This window comes from Drosophila innubila, assembly GCF_004354385.1.
Source record: "Drosophila innubila isolate TH190305 chromosome 2L unlocalized genomic scaffold, UK_Dinn_1.0 4_B_2L, whole genome shotgun sequence".
Lineage (NCBI taxonomy): Eukaryota > Metazoa > Arthropoda > Insecta > Diptera > Drosophilidae > Drosophila > Drosophila innubila.
This window is the reverse complement of record NW_022995372.1, coordinates 5,697,929-5,713,376: the sequence shown is the minus strand read 5'-3', so window position 1 is coordinate 5,713,376 and position 15,448 is coordinate 5,697,929. Positions and strand designations below refer to the sequence as shown.

The 15,448-nt window shown below is 39.8% G+C and overlaps 1 protein-coding gene across 3 annotated transcripts; it reads left to right on the top strand.

Moving 5' to 3' along the window:
- Window positions 1–476: 476 nt before the first annotated feature.
- On the top strand, window positions 477–13,979 carry LOC117781030 (protein bowel). Of its 3 annotated transcripts, none has more exons than XM_034617744.1 (4): window positions 477–599; window positions 1,216–1,387; window positions 8,518–9,420; window positions 11,666–13,979. In XM_034617744.1, the coding sequence occupies exons 3-4, from the start codon at window positions 8,561–8,563 to the stop codon at window positions 13,095–13,097; spliced, it is 2,292 nt and encodes a 763-aa protein (XP_034473635.1). In that variant the 5' UTR covers window positions 477–599; window positions 1,216–1,387; window positions 8,518–8,560; the 3' UTR covers window positions 13,098–13,979. The 3 variants fall into 3 exon arrangements, with proteins under 3 accessions (XP_034473635.1, XP_034473636.1, XP_034473637.1); XM_034617745.1 differs by having other exon boundaries at window positions 520–609; XM_034617746.1 differs by lacking the exons at window positions 477–599; window positions 1,216–1,387 and adding an exon at window positions 7,726–7,861.
- The last annotated feature ends 1,469 nt before the right edge of the window (window positions 13,980–15,448 follow it).

Genomic DNA, 15,448 nt, shown 5'->3' with positions numbered 1-15,448 from the left:
ACCCCCGCAGCCCCAGGTGCAAACAGCCAACTGAGTTACTCCATCGTCATCGCCAGCGTCAAGTCGGATCGCATTGGAAGTGTAGTCACTTCAGTGGCTAAATGCAATCTGGCAACCCGTGAGTTTGTTCGTCTACCCTCGAAAACAGTAAGCAGTCGGTAAACAGGTAGCTCTCTAACTGACAATAACTCGTCGTACGTATGCACGTTCCGACTGTCTGTCTGTCCGTCTTTCTGTCTGTCTGTCCGTCCGCTCTGGCTGCGCTGTCCACAGCGTGCGACTGGCGGTCGGTTAGTTGTTGGTTTGCCAGTAGTTGTTATTGCTATTGTTGTTGTTGGGGATTTCTTACTTGACTGGTTGCGAGCAAGCAATCTCCCTCTTTCCCACACTCTCTTTTCTACTCGCTGCAGCTTATAATTTACGCTCACCTCGCTTGTGCGCTCATACGAACTCTCTCTCTCTCTTTCTCTGCCAAGCAACGACGACGTTGCGTCGTCAACAGCGGCTCGACAACTTTGGATTAGTCTTCGAGTGTTGATCATAGCGAACGCACCTGCGCGCGGATCGTGCTTTTCAGTCTCCACAGTGCAATTCTCTACGTATGTGTGTGTGCTAGTATTAATCGTATGAAAGTGTGTGAGTGTGTGTATGAGAGAGGGAAAAATGCAGGCACAGTGAACTTGTTGCAGCGTCGTTTGGTGTACCACCGCCCCCGTCCCACAATTCCCCCACAAAGTCTGAAAAGCGCTTTTCAATACGACGATCGTCGGCGTGCCCAAGCGTGTCTCGTGTCTGTGTGTGTGGGAAGAGTTTGGGACTACTTGAGGAGCGAATTGGTAGCTGCACTGGCTTCAGCTCCTATTTCAAACAAAATGTAGAAAAACACATTTCAGCTGCCGTATCTCGTAGGTTGGTTCGTTCGATCGTTCGTTTGTTCGGTTCGTTGAGTTGTCGTTCGGTTCGGTTCGGTTAGGTTCGTTGGCTACGTTCGTATATGAAGTTTTTTTTGTTGTTGTTTTGCTTGGCTTCTACGTGGTTTGTGGTAGCTGCTGTTGCTGCTGTTGCTCCCGTAACACCCGCGACCGCTGGCGACTGATCGTGCCGTGATTGTATCACACATACAATATATGCATTTTTCTATATGTTTGTGTATGTGTGGGCTCTTATATACAATATCCAAAACCCTTTAATTAATTTAAATATGTTTTCTTCTAGAAATTAAACCCAAAAAATAAATAAATTTCATGAAAAAGTGCCACAATAAAACTAAAAAAACAGAAAAAAAACTCAATAAACCAAAACTTGTTCACATCAACTGGGAATACGAGTAATCTGGCCAAGTTAAAATTCAACAGAGCCTCAGGCGCTCTATAAAATTGTTTTGCTGGTAAGTTATGAGAGCTTAGTAACGCCCTAGCAGCAACACCCTAACAAGAAAAAAATTATAAACACGAAGAAATATCTAAAGATTCCACTCGGCACAACAACAAAAAATTCCAAAGTTACCTGCCTTCTTTTTTTAGGGTCTAGCTAATTATTTTCTGTTGCCAAAAGCAAAATCACAGCGAGTAACAGAAGCAGCGAGTAAGCTGCGAGAGAGTCAGAGAGCAAGAGAGAGAGAGAGAGAGAGCCTCGTATGCAGCGAGTAGCAAAGTAAATAAAAAAAACGAAATTGACTGCCAAAACCTGCTCCAAACACACACACACACACTCACACACACTGAGACTGAATTGTAACTCAACGTTGGAGGCTCCGTCCACAGTTGGCGGTTTTTTTTCGGCTGCCGCAGCGGCTTCCACTACAACTGCATGTGCCACTGTCATTGCCACCGAACTCAGTGTGGTGCCTGTGGTGCTGCGGTGCTGTGGTGCTGTGGTGCCTGCGTTCCATTGACAGGCGGCCTGGCGCTCGACTCGCCGCCAGAGTAACCAAGTCTCTGATTCAGTTCGAACTCGCGCTCGAACCTTCGTTTGGAATGCTTTTTTGTTGTTGCCTTTTTCTGTATTTTTTTTTGTTTTATCTTTTTGTAAGCCGTAAACCAGTTCACTTGTAGCCAGTGCCAGTGGCCAGCTCCAAGTCTCAACCTCAGTTTCAGCTTCAGTTTCAGCAGCTCTCGTCGTGCTCAATTTGAATCCGGTTTTTTTGGACTTGGTCGTCGTCGACGCCGTTGTCTTGGCCATCGTTTGCCAGCTTGGCTTGCCGCGCGCTTTAATTGTTCAGAATGTGTGTCCAAAGAGGAAACGCAATTGCCGCAAGCTTCTGTTGGGTTTGGATTTTAGAGTTTTGGGGTTTGAGGTTTGTCTGCTTTAGTTTCCAGCCATCATCATCATCATCTCTACATCGCTGCAGCATCTTTGTGCTTATTTTTCCATTGATTTCTTTTAAATGTTTTTTATAGATCTCTGTTTTTTTTATTTTTTAAAACGCCTCCCGCGCTCCCACAGTCTTGTTTTTTGGAGTTTTGGGATCGGATTCGGGATCGAGTTTGGGGTTCCATTCGCTGCGGTTCTATAGAGCCATTGGGCTTTTGTTTCGCTCGAGTGGAGCTGAAGATCTTGGGCTCTTGAAACTTTTTGAATTTTCATCATTGTTTGTTTATAGGCAATTTGATTGCTGTCCGGTTCCCACTTTATTTTAAATATTTTAGCATAAGAATAGGCACATATAACTTTATTGCATTCGGTATATATTTCTGGGTGGGTTTCTAATTCGTTTTTCATTTTTAGTTTTTTTTTTGTTATTAGTCCAACGGATGCCTCCAGTCTTGCTCCAAAAATGGTGCTTAATAAAAACGAAATTAATTAAAAATCAGTCGAATTAAAAGCGTCTAAATGTTGGGTTAAACAAAAGACGACACTTAACAGTGGGTCCATAAACCTAACGACAATGGCCACTTACAATTGGCCATAAAAGGCGAAGCTTTTTCTTGACTCTGCCACGCCCATTTGGCACGTGTGCTTAACTGGCGCTTAATAGACTCCAGACAGTATATATATTTTTTTTATTTCCGATCAGTTTTGATGATGAAATTAAATTTTGTCCCATTACAATAGAAATACATTGAGTGGGGCGATCATAATGTGAATAATCTGCAGCCTTTCCCCAAAAAGAACTCTCGAAAAACCAGCTAGAGTATAACCGATCGGTTTGGTATAAAGTAACCCATGATTGGGCATTCTTGTTATACACAATAGATCAGAGATCAGACAGAAAAGAGATTGAGAGCCTGAATAGCACAAGTCATAAGAAGCATGACAAACAATCGGCTTAAAGAGATTAACTTTGCTGAATAGTGTAGAACGAATGGCTTAAAGTAGAAAACCAGAGCACACAACCAGGAACAAATCTAAGATCTTAGATTAACTCATAAATTCGAAGATTAAAGAGAGATACAAAATAAAATGGTTAGAAATATAAACTAAATACAGCTACGATTTCTCTTGAAATTTAGTTATTGTTATAATTTTTGTTATTATTATCAATATGAGTATATCTATTATCTGCCTTACCATTATCTTAAGCAATGATTGTAGTAGTAGTATTAACATTTGCATTTCAGTATTATTTTTAATTACCATAAGCGTTATAAGTCAGTATTAGCATCTGTATTAGAATTTGCATTTGAATTTGCACTGAAATTAGCATTTGCTTTAACATTGCTCATATTATTAGCTCAAGCATTGGTATTTGCAGTAGCAAAAACAATATAATTAGCATTATTTTAATTATCAATATCATCACTCGCATTTGCATTGGCAGTTATAATTACCTTAGCTTTGGAATTAAGAATTAGGTTTTGCATTGTACCTATCATTATTATATGCAGTAGTATTTGTTAAAAAAAGAAATTTATATTTGGGTTATGGTACAGCATAAATATTTGAGTTAGAATTAACATTATCATTGTGGTAACCATTAACATATGCTTTAGCATTAACATTTAAAGTATCATTATTAATAAGCATTGTGTCTTAGTGACTACAATTGCATTTGGTGTGACATTAACATTAGCTTTTGCATCGTATCATTAGAATTTGCAGTAGTAAAACTTATTCTGTTAACTTAATTATTGATCAATAATATTTACATTAGCTTTAACATTAACAATAACATTATCATTATTTTTAATATTTGAATTTGCATTGGATTTATTATTAGCATTTCCAGAATTATTACTTTTATCCTATGCACTACCTCTTAATATAAGCACTGTCGCATTGTTCACAAATATAAGTATCTGCTGATTTCTTAGCATTAGTATTTTCATTAGAATTTGTATTATCAATCTAACTATTAATTTTTCAATCCATACAGACCATTCAAGTTCTAGGCTTGTCTGAGCCAATGCACATTATTTCGATCATAACAATTATAAATTATGTTCTTTTTTTTTCAATTTAAAAGAACAACCTAGGTAATCTATAGAGCAGTTTATGCCAGCTGCATTTCGAAACCATAAAACTTCATTAGCAGTTCTTGAGGCTGGCGCAAAACTGCAGAGCTTTAAAATTAATGACTGCGCACTTAGACAAGGAGAGAGTGAGAGAAAGAGATAGTGAGAAAAGGAGAGGGAAGGATAGATAGACTAGGGTATGTGTAAATCGCATAGATATTAATCAAGAAAATTATAGACACGCAACTCTAGAAGGGGGAAATATAGGAGGAGGAGTGGGAGAAACGACTAGAAATACAAGCGCTGATTATAGCTGAAGATTTTAATAGCTTTGACCATAATCTGAAGGGGGTTTGGTCGAAGCCAGAAAGGGTTGCCAGATTAACGCATCTAGACATATGAATGCACTATAATTATAAGTCCCCTCTCACGCTCCCTCTTCTCTTTACTTCTTTACTCTTCTTCTGCTTGAGTTTCTTTTTAGTTTTTTTTCTGTTGATTATTAGCTACCTTCGCCGTCGTATGTTGAGCCTGGCCTAAAGGGATTAAAAACCGAAAAGAGCCTGACCCTTTTTTCTTCTTGTGTGTTGTTGTTGTTTGTTTGTTTGTTGTTGTTGCTGTAGTTTTGTAAGCAAAGTGAAGTAGTGGTCCAAGCCAAGATATGAGAGTTGCCAGTCGAGGGACAAACTTCGTCTCGTTTCTATACAAACATTAAATCCCTCAGCGCATGTGTGTGTGTGTGTGCGTGTGTGTGTGTTTGTATATATATTTTTTCTTTTGGTTTTTTTTTTATCAACTGCTTTGAACCTTTTCACTGACTGTGCGCGTCTGCTGGTCTCTCTGGGCCGTTGTTTACTCAAGGCCCAAAGACAGAGCTGCGAGTGACTCGAGTCTCGAGACCAGGCAGCAGAAAAGTGGCAGCCAAATTGCTCCTCGATATCTTTTATTTTCTTAGCCAGTAGTTGTAGTTGTAGCTGAACCGTTGTTGTGTCTTCTTCTTCATTTTATTATTATTATTATTTTTCTTCGTTTTTTTTTTTTATTATATGTATACACACATTTAAGCCTTTGGCTTCATTTGCTGGGCAACCGTTTGCGCAAACGTTCCCTCTGGATGTGTGTGTGTGTGTATCTGTTGTATATCTGAAAGTACACACAACTCTCTCCCTTCCTCTTTCCCTCTCACTCTCTCTCTATCGCTCTCCTATACTGTCTACGTGCTTCGTTGTCTCGACTTCGCATTTTGCTGATGATGTCCATTATTTACATTAATTTTATTTGTTTTTCTTATTTGGCGTTGACGTTTCAAAAGTGCCGATGTTTCAGAAGATAATGAACGCTCAATCGTGTACTGTATACAGAGTGAGACGAAGAGAGAGAGATAGATAGAAGAAGAAAGATAGACACAGGGTCGAACAGTTAGACAGTTACGACAGTTCAGCCATTTAAACAGACATACGAGACATTCGAGTCATAAATGCATAAGTGAGAAAAATAAAGTGGAAACCTAGAAAAAATACATGTACTTATATATATAAGAAAGATACAGATACAATGAAAAACCCCAAAGCGGGTTACCTTTATTTTATGTTTTGCTGTCGAGTTGAGTCGAGGCTACCAGAGATACGTATCTGTATCTGTCTCCGTACATCGTATGTGGTGTGAGATATGCGTGATGTGGTTGCCCAGTTTACTTACATTGAGCTGGGAGTAGCGGGGATTATGGGGCGTATGAGTAATGTGGCCAAAAGGCACAGAAAAATGGGTGATATTTCATTTAGTGCAAAATATAGGATTACAATCAGAAAAAATACTTTATGTAAATTGTGCAATTTTTGTCTTTTGTATGAACAATTAGAAAACTATCGAAGACAATATCAGTTGTCGACTACGTAGACTAAAGATAAACTGAAAAATAGCAAGTGATTTTTCTACGATTGAAAAGCAGAAAGTAAAAATTTAATTTATGGAGTTTTCTTTCTGTTGATATTGCAACACTTATATTAATATCATAGTACTGAACTATGAGAAGGCGACTCCAAAAGTTTTATTTCCCTACCTAAGCAAAAGTGTAAAAGATTAATGATTTAACCATATGGGGATCAAAAGAAACAAAATTAAAGAAAATAAAAAAATTACAAAATATGAAATAAGTTAGCATAAATTCATAGCTCCAAGTAGTGGTTAACTTGTTATAGGCACTTTTACTAAGCTCGTGCTATTTCTAACAATCCATCTTGTTTGTCTTAAACTAATCTGACAGCTGAGCCCGTTTCTCTGGTGGAATCTCCCCTAAAAACTACTTGGAGATGTCTACGCTTTTATATGTTGGAATGATGCAGCAATTCCAACTACTTGTATCTCGTAAATACGTTTACTGTCTTGACTTCACATCATAATGCATGATGGCAGACAGGCAGAAAAATACATGAAAATCATGGTGTCAAAACTGATTTTCAACTCGAGAACATTTTACAGCAAAATGATAAGCAAAACTGTCATTGCACAGGCAGAGAAGACTGCGAAGATTCGTGTAGACTGGCAGAGTGTGAAGACTGGCAAAGTGGGGTGGAGATTGAAGAGGAAGTTTTTTTTGTTTTTGCGCACTATACACAACTGGTTATAAGACATTCAAATGAGGCTTTAAAGCAACAAAGTTTTATGGACGACAATATGATCGTCGTTATCATTATCTTGGCATTACTTATATCTTTTTTTTGTTTTCCTTTCTTGTTGTTTCTTCTTCTGTTCGAGTATTTTGTTGCTGTTATTATTATCGGATGATCACGTTCCCAGATGCAAAACCCCCGAGAGCTACCAGAAGCTTAAGCTCCTGTTGCGTAAATCCAGTAAGCAGTCAGTCTCGTCTCGGCTTCAAATCGGAATCCGAGACGAAGACTGAGATGGCGTCGGGTTCGGGTTCGGGATCAAGTTTTTTTATTTTTTGACTAACTGACTGAATGTCTGAGTTGACTGCCGCTTAGGCTACCAGTTGCATTTCTATGGCTGCCAAATGCTAGTCTCTTTATCTCTATCTACGCCTCTGTGTGTCTTTGTATCTCACTCTCCCCGTATCTGTATCTGAGTGTGTGTCTCTGTGTCTGTATGTGAAAGAGTGTGTGTGTTTATATCGTTACTACTGTGCTGTGCCTCGCTTACTGACTCAGTCAGGTTTTCAGACGCACAATCTTATCTAACCTGGCAGCGTCGACAACCGCGTTGACTCGTTTTAGTTCAGTTCAGTTCAGTTGAGTTTCACTTGCCGCCGTCGCATTTGCTGATAAAACCAACAAAAAAATAGAAAAAAAATATTGTACAAAAACAAAACAAGTTGAAAAATAAACTCTGGAAGAGTCACTTGGAAACTGCAAATACCCTTTGCAAATTTTTGTGATGTGCAAAAATATTTAACAAAAATTCCAAGAAAATGTGATAAAAGCTTGATATGATTAAAGTGTTGCTAAAAGGTGTGTGTTATATACGAAATATTACAACAATTTTGTGATAATAATATTGTTGTTAGTGTCGCTTATAGATTTATCATGATTATCAGCAAAATTGGTTAATTAATTGACCGAATATCAAAATAAAAATATGATAATATGACTTTGTGAAATGAAAAAGTGGAATGTACAAAAAGTTATATAGACTTAAATTAAATATTTAAAGATATAAAACAAAATATATTAAAAATCAAATAATAATTTAAAGAAACGATCCATTTATAAACAATAAATTATTTTCGAAATAATTAATAACAATAGTTTAAGTAAATTTCAAATTGTGATTTTTAACACACTGATAACTTTATTATACATATTTGAACAGTAATTTTTCCCAAATAAATTAGAATAATTATTTTAAAAAGAGTTTGATTATGCAATCATAAGTTTAGGCATTTATGGAGGTGTTACAAACTCCTATTCCTATTCATGCATACCCCATTCAACCCAGTTCTAGAACAGGGTATGACAAAGTGAGGGAAATAAACAGTTTATTGGACTTGACGAGCAATTAAGATAAACCCATAGAGCCCAATAAGCCGCAAACAATTAACACAACATTTGACTAATTGTTATTTCTTTCTCTTTCTGTCTCTGTCTGTGTCTCTATTTATTTACAGGTGAAGGTCTGACGGCATGTGAGTAGCAAACCCGGCACTAGAAATGCCCACGGATAGCACAGGGAGCGAGGGAGGCGGAGGCGGAGGTGGAGGCGCCATTCCCATGCTGCGCGCCTCTCGCATGGATCAGTTTATGTCGACGGTGGCAGCGGTGGCAGCTGCAGCAAGTGGTGGCTCCACTGGTGGTTCAGGTGGGGTCACCACTGCAGACGGATCGTCAAGTGGCGGCGATTCGCGTAATTCATCAGCTAGCAGGATCTCGGCAGCAGCAGCTGCCTACGAAACCCAATTGGCCTATCAACAGCACTTGGCGGCCTCGGGGCTGCACGGGGGACCCCACGGACCGGGGGGAGGACCGCATCATCGGGAGATTTCGGCATTTGTGCCGGTGCTGCCCACGCGGCAAGCTCTCGAGGCAAAGGCGAGAGTTGGCAGCAACTCCAACTACGAGATCATTGCCATGATGGCGGACAAGCGGAAAGAGTTGGCGCTACGCGAAGCAGCGGCCGCTGCTGCCATGCTGGGCAGAGCAGGTCCACCGGGTGGACCGCCACCGGGAGTGCTGTATGCCCCGCCACCACCACCGCCATATCTTACCGGACCCGGCCCCTCGCCCACCGCCCCCGGCAGTTTTCCCTTTCCGCCCGGAGCGGCCACAGCGGCGGCTTTATTCCCGCCCGGATTGGGTCCGGGCATGCACGCCGGCCTGGACAGACGCCTCCTGCGTGCACCTGGTCGTGCCTCAAGGCCCAAGAAGCAGTTCATCTGCAAGTTCTGCAATCGACAGTTCACCAAGTCGTACAATCTGCTGATTCACGAGCGAACACACACCGATGAGCGACCCTATTCCTGTGATATTTGCGGCAAGGCTTTTAGGCGACAGGATCACTTGAGGGACCACAGGTGAGTGTCAGGTGTGGGGAGCATATCAAGTGTGTGTGTGTGTGTGTGTTTGGTGGTGCGGAGTGGGAGTGTAAGGAGTGTGGGGAATGTGAAGAGACAGCAGGCGTGTCTTTTGCTGGTAATTGCTGGAATGCCTCAGGGCAAAAGCAGAAGAAGAAGACAAGACAAAAAAAGCACAAGAACTTGAAAAATATTAAAGAAAATATATAGCCAAATCGACTACTAAATACTCTATCAAAGGTGCCACAGAAATCGAAACCAGCCGAAAATCTCCCAAAACTTATGGAGTATATAAGCGAGTGGGAATTTGTAAATAAAATTAATGATAAAATGATTCAGCTTTGATTAATGGCTATAACGAGCGACTGCTTACTGATTATAGTTATTACATATGTTTATCAGGAATAAATTAAATTTAAAAGAATTTTTAAATCAAACTTCTACTATACTCGAAGCAAGCTATAACGAACGTCTGTACACCAAAAAACGCTGAATAAGAAAGTATTCTCCCAATACAAATTCAATTTATTTGTGAATGTAAAAGTGTTTGTATGGGAAGATAATATTTTAAAGTCAAGCTTCGCTGTAACGAAATACGATCCATACTTGATTTTGGTTTTTTAGCTCCCTAAAAAAAATGGTATTTTTCAGTTTATTAATGTTATATGTTGTTTTTTGAGAGTTTGGTATAGCAAAGTTTGACTGGGACGTGTTCTATGTTAAGGTTATATTCTTGAGAATAGAAACCAGATGCTAGAATTGATATGAAAAAGATGTTGAGATCAGTTTCATTTTAAAAATAAATTTTTTAATTATTAAAAATTAAGTGCTTAACATATGAATTAGTTAACATATTTGTGGTGTAGCCCAAGTGCCTGACAAAATCCGTTGACTCAGACACAGTGTTAGCCAAGTTAGTGAAAGAAACACGCCGCAAAGACAAAGTTAATTAACTTTGTTGGTTTTCATTTCTTGCCAGTGTAATTTGAGAGGGTGTGGGGTGTAAGGGTGCTCGGTATTGGGTAGTGTAGTACTTTATAGAGAGAGCACTCGTTCCGTTTAGGACAACGGGCACCAGCAGCTTGGTCAACTTCTCCCACTTCTCTCCGACTTCCCTACAGCTTGTCGGGCTGTCTTAATACGTTCTTTCTTTTGATCGCTTCGGTTTCGGTCCATTTGTCGTTTGTTTGCTTTGCCGCGAGGCTAATTCTTCAGTCCAAAAGACAACAACAAAGAGAGGAGAAGGAGGAAGAGGAGAAGAGGCAGGGGCAGAGAGTCAAAGAAGAATCTCGGTTGCGCCTTGAAGACCCCCGAAGCCAAAAGCAAGTGGACCCAGAGATCTAAAGCTGGAGAACCTGTTTTTTTCCTCGTCAGCAGCAGCTGCTGCTGCTGATGCTGCTGGTTGTTGTTGATGCTGTTGTTGTTGTTGTTGTAGATGTTTTTGTTTTTCTTGTCGTTGTTGTTGCTGTTGTTGTTAGCGTGGCCAACAACAAGTGGACGCCATTGCCAAAGATGGCGGCCATAAACATAAAGCATAAAATATATCAGCGCACTTTATCTGGAGCCCCAAAAGATAACTGTCAACTCGAGAGCTACCAACAACCTCCCACGCAATTGAGCCATGTCTTAATCCCCTTTCCCTCTCTTTCTGTCTCCTTTCCCCTCTTTCAGGCAGGGATCACAAAAAAGACTTAAAATTTAAAATTTAAACCCCAAAGAAATGATGAAATGAATGAGCCAATCTCAAATTTATTAAGCATCCAAACTATAAAAATTATAATTAATAATTATTAAATTATATAAATATCAATTTAAAAATCATGAATCAAATCAGTAATTAAAGAAGTTTTTAATTTTTTGATTGAAATTTAAGAAAACAAACAATGAGGATCAATCCTTAAATTCAAATATTATATCTCAACTATTCATTTATTGATTTTTAAGTAACCTTAAAGTCTAATATTAAAATTAGCTTAAGTTCAAAAATAGGAAAACTAGAAATATAATTTTATTTTAATTTCAAAATAATAATTCAAATTCGAATCAAAGTTATTTTCTTAACCACAAATATAAAATATGAAAATTATTATTTCTTATACTATTATAAGCAAAATTGTTTATAAGCGACTTTTTAATAAGTTTTGCAAATAAGGATAATATAAGAAGAAAAATAAAATTAATAAATAATACTTATATTAAAATTTGTATTCCTTATATTATAATTTCTATGGTTTTGTACTTCCAGATATATACACTCGAAGGAGAAACCGTTCAAGTGCACGGAATGCGGCAAAGGATTCTGCCAATCCCGAACTCTGGCCGTGCACAAGATCCTGCACATGGAGGAGTCACCACACAAGTGTCCCGTGTGCAGTCGCAGCTTTAACCAGCGCTCGAATCTGAAGACCCATCTGTTAACCCACACGGATCACAAGCCCTACGAGTGCTCCTCCTGCGGCAAAGTCTTTCGGCGCAATTGCGATCTGAGGCGCCACGCTTTGACGCATGCTGTCGGGGAGGTGAACAGTGCCGACTATGTGGATGTTGGGGAGGAGGACGAGGCACGTCATCTCAGCGGGGATGAGGAGGATTCGTTGCTGGAGGTGGACTCGCCACGTCAGTCGCCTGTGCATAATCTTAGCGAGAAATCGGAGAAGGACGAAGCGGAACGCATGCGTCTCAAGAGAAAAGCATCCGGCAGCAACAGTAACAACAACAGTAGTGTTAGCTACGATCAGGAGGACAGCGAGGAGGAGTTCGATGACTACGACGAGGAGGAGGATCTCCAGGAAGCCGGAGGTGCCTTGGATCTCGCTGAGGATGAGGACTTGGAGGCGGAAACCGAAGAGGAAAAGGCCGAAGCTGCTTTGGTGGCACGTTTCAAGGCAGGACAGGCTTCAACCTCCAGCACAGCTGCCAAGCCCGAACGTCAGGGGGTGACCCACTGTCACCACGAGGGGGGAGAGACGTACACCATGCGTCCCCATGGCGAGCGTCCTCTGGAGGAGCCTCACCTCTCAGCAGTGGGAGCAACTGCAGCAGGCGTGCCTTCGTTTATGCCCAGCTTACGCTATGCACCACCCACTGCACCACCTGGACAGGCACCAGGACCAGCACCACCACCGTCGGCACCACATCATGCCCATCACGCGCATCTGTTGCCACCCGGCAATGGAGATCCCTATTTGCCCATGCTCCATGTGCGCCGTGATTTGCACCACAAAACGCTGAACCTGAGCAAAGCAGCTCTACCCACTCCACCCAGCATTGTTACTAGCAGCAGCAGCAGCACCACCACCACCATTGAACCATCGAGGCCGCCATCGCAACCACTGCATTCGCCGCATGAGGCGATGCCCAGTTTCCTTGGATCGATTCCCGTACGGAAGAGAATATTGCCACCACCACCGCCTCTGGTGGATCTGGTGGATCATCAGCGTTCCTTTCTGGAGAATCAGAGCATCTATGCCCTGAACATGTCGCGTCATCCGCCCAGACAGCTGCTCTGCAAATCGTCGGCAACGGAAACGGAAAAGGAAGCGGTTCCTGCACCGCCACCACCACCGCCAGTTGTGGCACCTGCGGCACCACCAGCAGCAGCGGCAGCACCACCACCACCTGCTCCTGCACCGCCGCGTCGCACCGGCTTTAGCATTGAGGATATAATGCGACGCTGAAGATGGATGTCCACATTTTAGTACACTAAGAATAGATTGTTTTGCGGGCTCGAATGCTGAGCCTGGAGTGGGTTTTTACATGGATTCCACATTGGCAACACCTAGCCAACAGATTTATTGTTAGCCCGCATGCTATTTAGCCATAAGTGCACTTTTAGTACATTTTAGTACAATGTCTGTCTAGGCAAGGCAATAAATATAACTGTAGTTTCTAGATTAGAATTTTAGTACTTTGATTATAAATTGAGAAACGCGTTAAAAGTGCCACAGTTTGTTTTGTTGCATTTGAAGTGACGAGTGACGTTTAATATTATGCTTTTAGTACATTTAGTACAACTTAAGTCTTAGCTATGTTATAGAATATGTGCTTTTAGTACATTTACTTTTAGTACATTAAGTACACGCACAGATAAAGACACCATTTAGATCATCTTAGTTTTTAATTCGAGAGTCTATCCATTAGTTTAGTCCAACACGAAGTGTTGTTGTTTCTTTATTTTAGTAATTAACAACAAAATCAAAATGAAATACAGAAAAATAACATAATAAATAAAAAAATCAAATAGTTGTATACAACTCTAATTTATGTTTAATGCTTAAGATAATCTTGGATCGTAATGTAAACACGAAATCGTATCAAGATTTTTGCTGAGGGAAAAAAAGGTTGAAAGTAAAAGTAGCTTAGAAATACGGAAAAAAAAACTATACACAACAACAACAACAACAATAATGTCCCACATTCCAGTTACATTTTATAGGCTTAATTTGTAGATAATCTTAAGCTTGATAGTTGTAGGTAGAGTTTTAGTATGTCCTTCAAGCATTCCATGGTCTTCCTTCAATTTGAAATGATTTCTTTAGATACAACAATACACACATATATATATACAAAATATAAACATATTTAAATAAAGTTTGCATTGAAATTAATTAAGTGTTTGTTAATGGTATTTTTAGTATTTTCTTATTTTAGTATTTTATTGGCTTTCAACTGTGATTCATGGAGCCCATCAATCAACTGTCAGCCCGTAGCCATTAAAAACTTGTACTTCAGGCACGTTTCGCATAGATCTCCCTAGACGGGTTTGCGGGTAGCGGGGGAGGGGGAGGGATCGAGGAAGGGGCACGCACAATTCGAGGCTTAATTCAAGGCAGAGTCAAAGTATTGCACTTGAACACGTAGAAAGTTCAATTAATGCGGCACGTAAATTGTTGTCATCATCAAATGGCGGCGACAGGAAATTTTATAGGTGCCATCTCCGCTCCGCCTCTCCGCTCCCCTGGATTGCCTGGCGACATCAATCGCTGAACTATAAAAAAAAAAAAACAATAATATTAACCAAGATGAGACAATGGTGATATCACCAGTTGCCTCCGCACGTGAGTTGCCTCCACAAAACTCTCTCCGTGCGAATGCGTGAGAATTAAACAGAAATTGCTTAAGATGCCGAAAGGAAGTCGCCAAAGTGTATGAAATGAATTCATAATTAGCATTTTTCTGTAAGACATAAAAATTAGTAATTTTAAAGTAATAGAAAAGTCGCAATTGCTTGGTAACTGATTCTGATTCCTTTTTTAATACATAAATAAGTTTATCAAAGTCACCCCGAAAGTATGCAGTATCAAATTAATTTATATAGTAGTTTGGATTTCTAGAAGATAGGTGGCTTTTCTTTTAATCATCATATATGGTAATCAGGTGTATTCCAGAAATGTAAAACAACTGAAATCGTATGGGATTTTGGTTGGTTTTCAGTTGCTTTGTAGACCGATGATAAGTACACTTTTCAGAAAAAGGATAACCAGAATAAAGTTTTAGAGAGTTTTTAAAGTTAGTCTCATTTCTATGCACTCAGAGTTAGCATGCAATCAAAGCATTCAATCAAATTAAATGTATGTGAAATTCCTATTTTTAAACTCAGGGGTGCCACAGAAACCAGAACCAACCGAAAAACTTCCAAAAATGTATGGAGATTCGGGATTTCTGTATAATAGCTAGTATGTAGTTGTAGTTTTAAGCGCCATCTAGCGTGATCTTAAGTTTACTGTCACAAGGCATTAATTTATTATTATGAGCCCAATAGTATGCAGTGCTTAAGAATTGTAATAATTATGATTACGCCTTAAAGTCGACTATTGACCCGCAATTGCCGTCTGGCCGGAAACTTGACATTTGTCTATAGTGGTGATTAGAATACTTAAGCAGGGCAAGTCCTTCTATGCAGTAAACAAACATTGAACAGTTCAGCATTCAAAATTGATTATATCACCTAAAAGTATGCTACACAAATAATATACAGATAATAAAATAATAAATAATTAATATTTTTCTTTCAAAAATAGAATTTTAT

Bases quoted from the DNA above. Each gene is read 5' to 3' on its own strand.
- LOC117781030 (XM_034617744.1), top strand. From the start codon at position 8,561: ATGCCCACGGATAGCACAGGGAGCGAGGGAGGCGGAGGCGGAGGTGGA. The intron at 9,421-11,665 runs GTGAGTGTCAGG...TTGTACTTCCAG, and splicing joins GATCACTTGAGGGACCACAG to ATATATACACTCGAAGGAGA.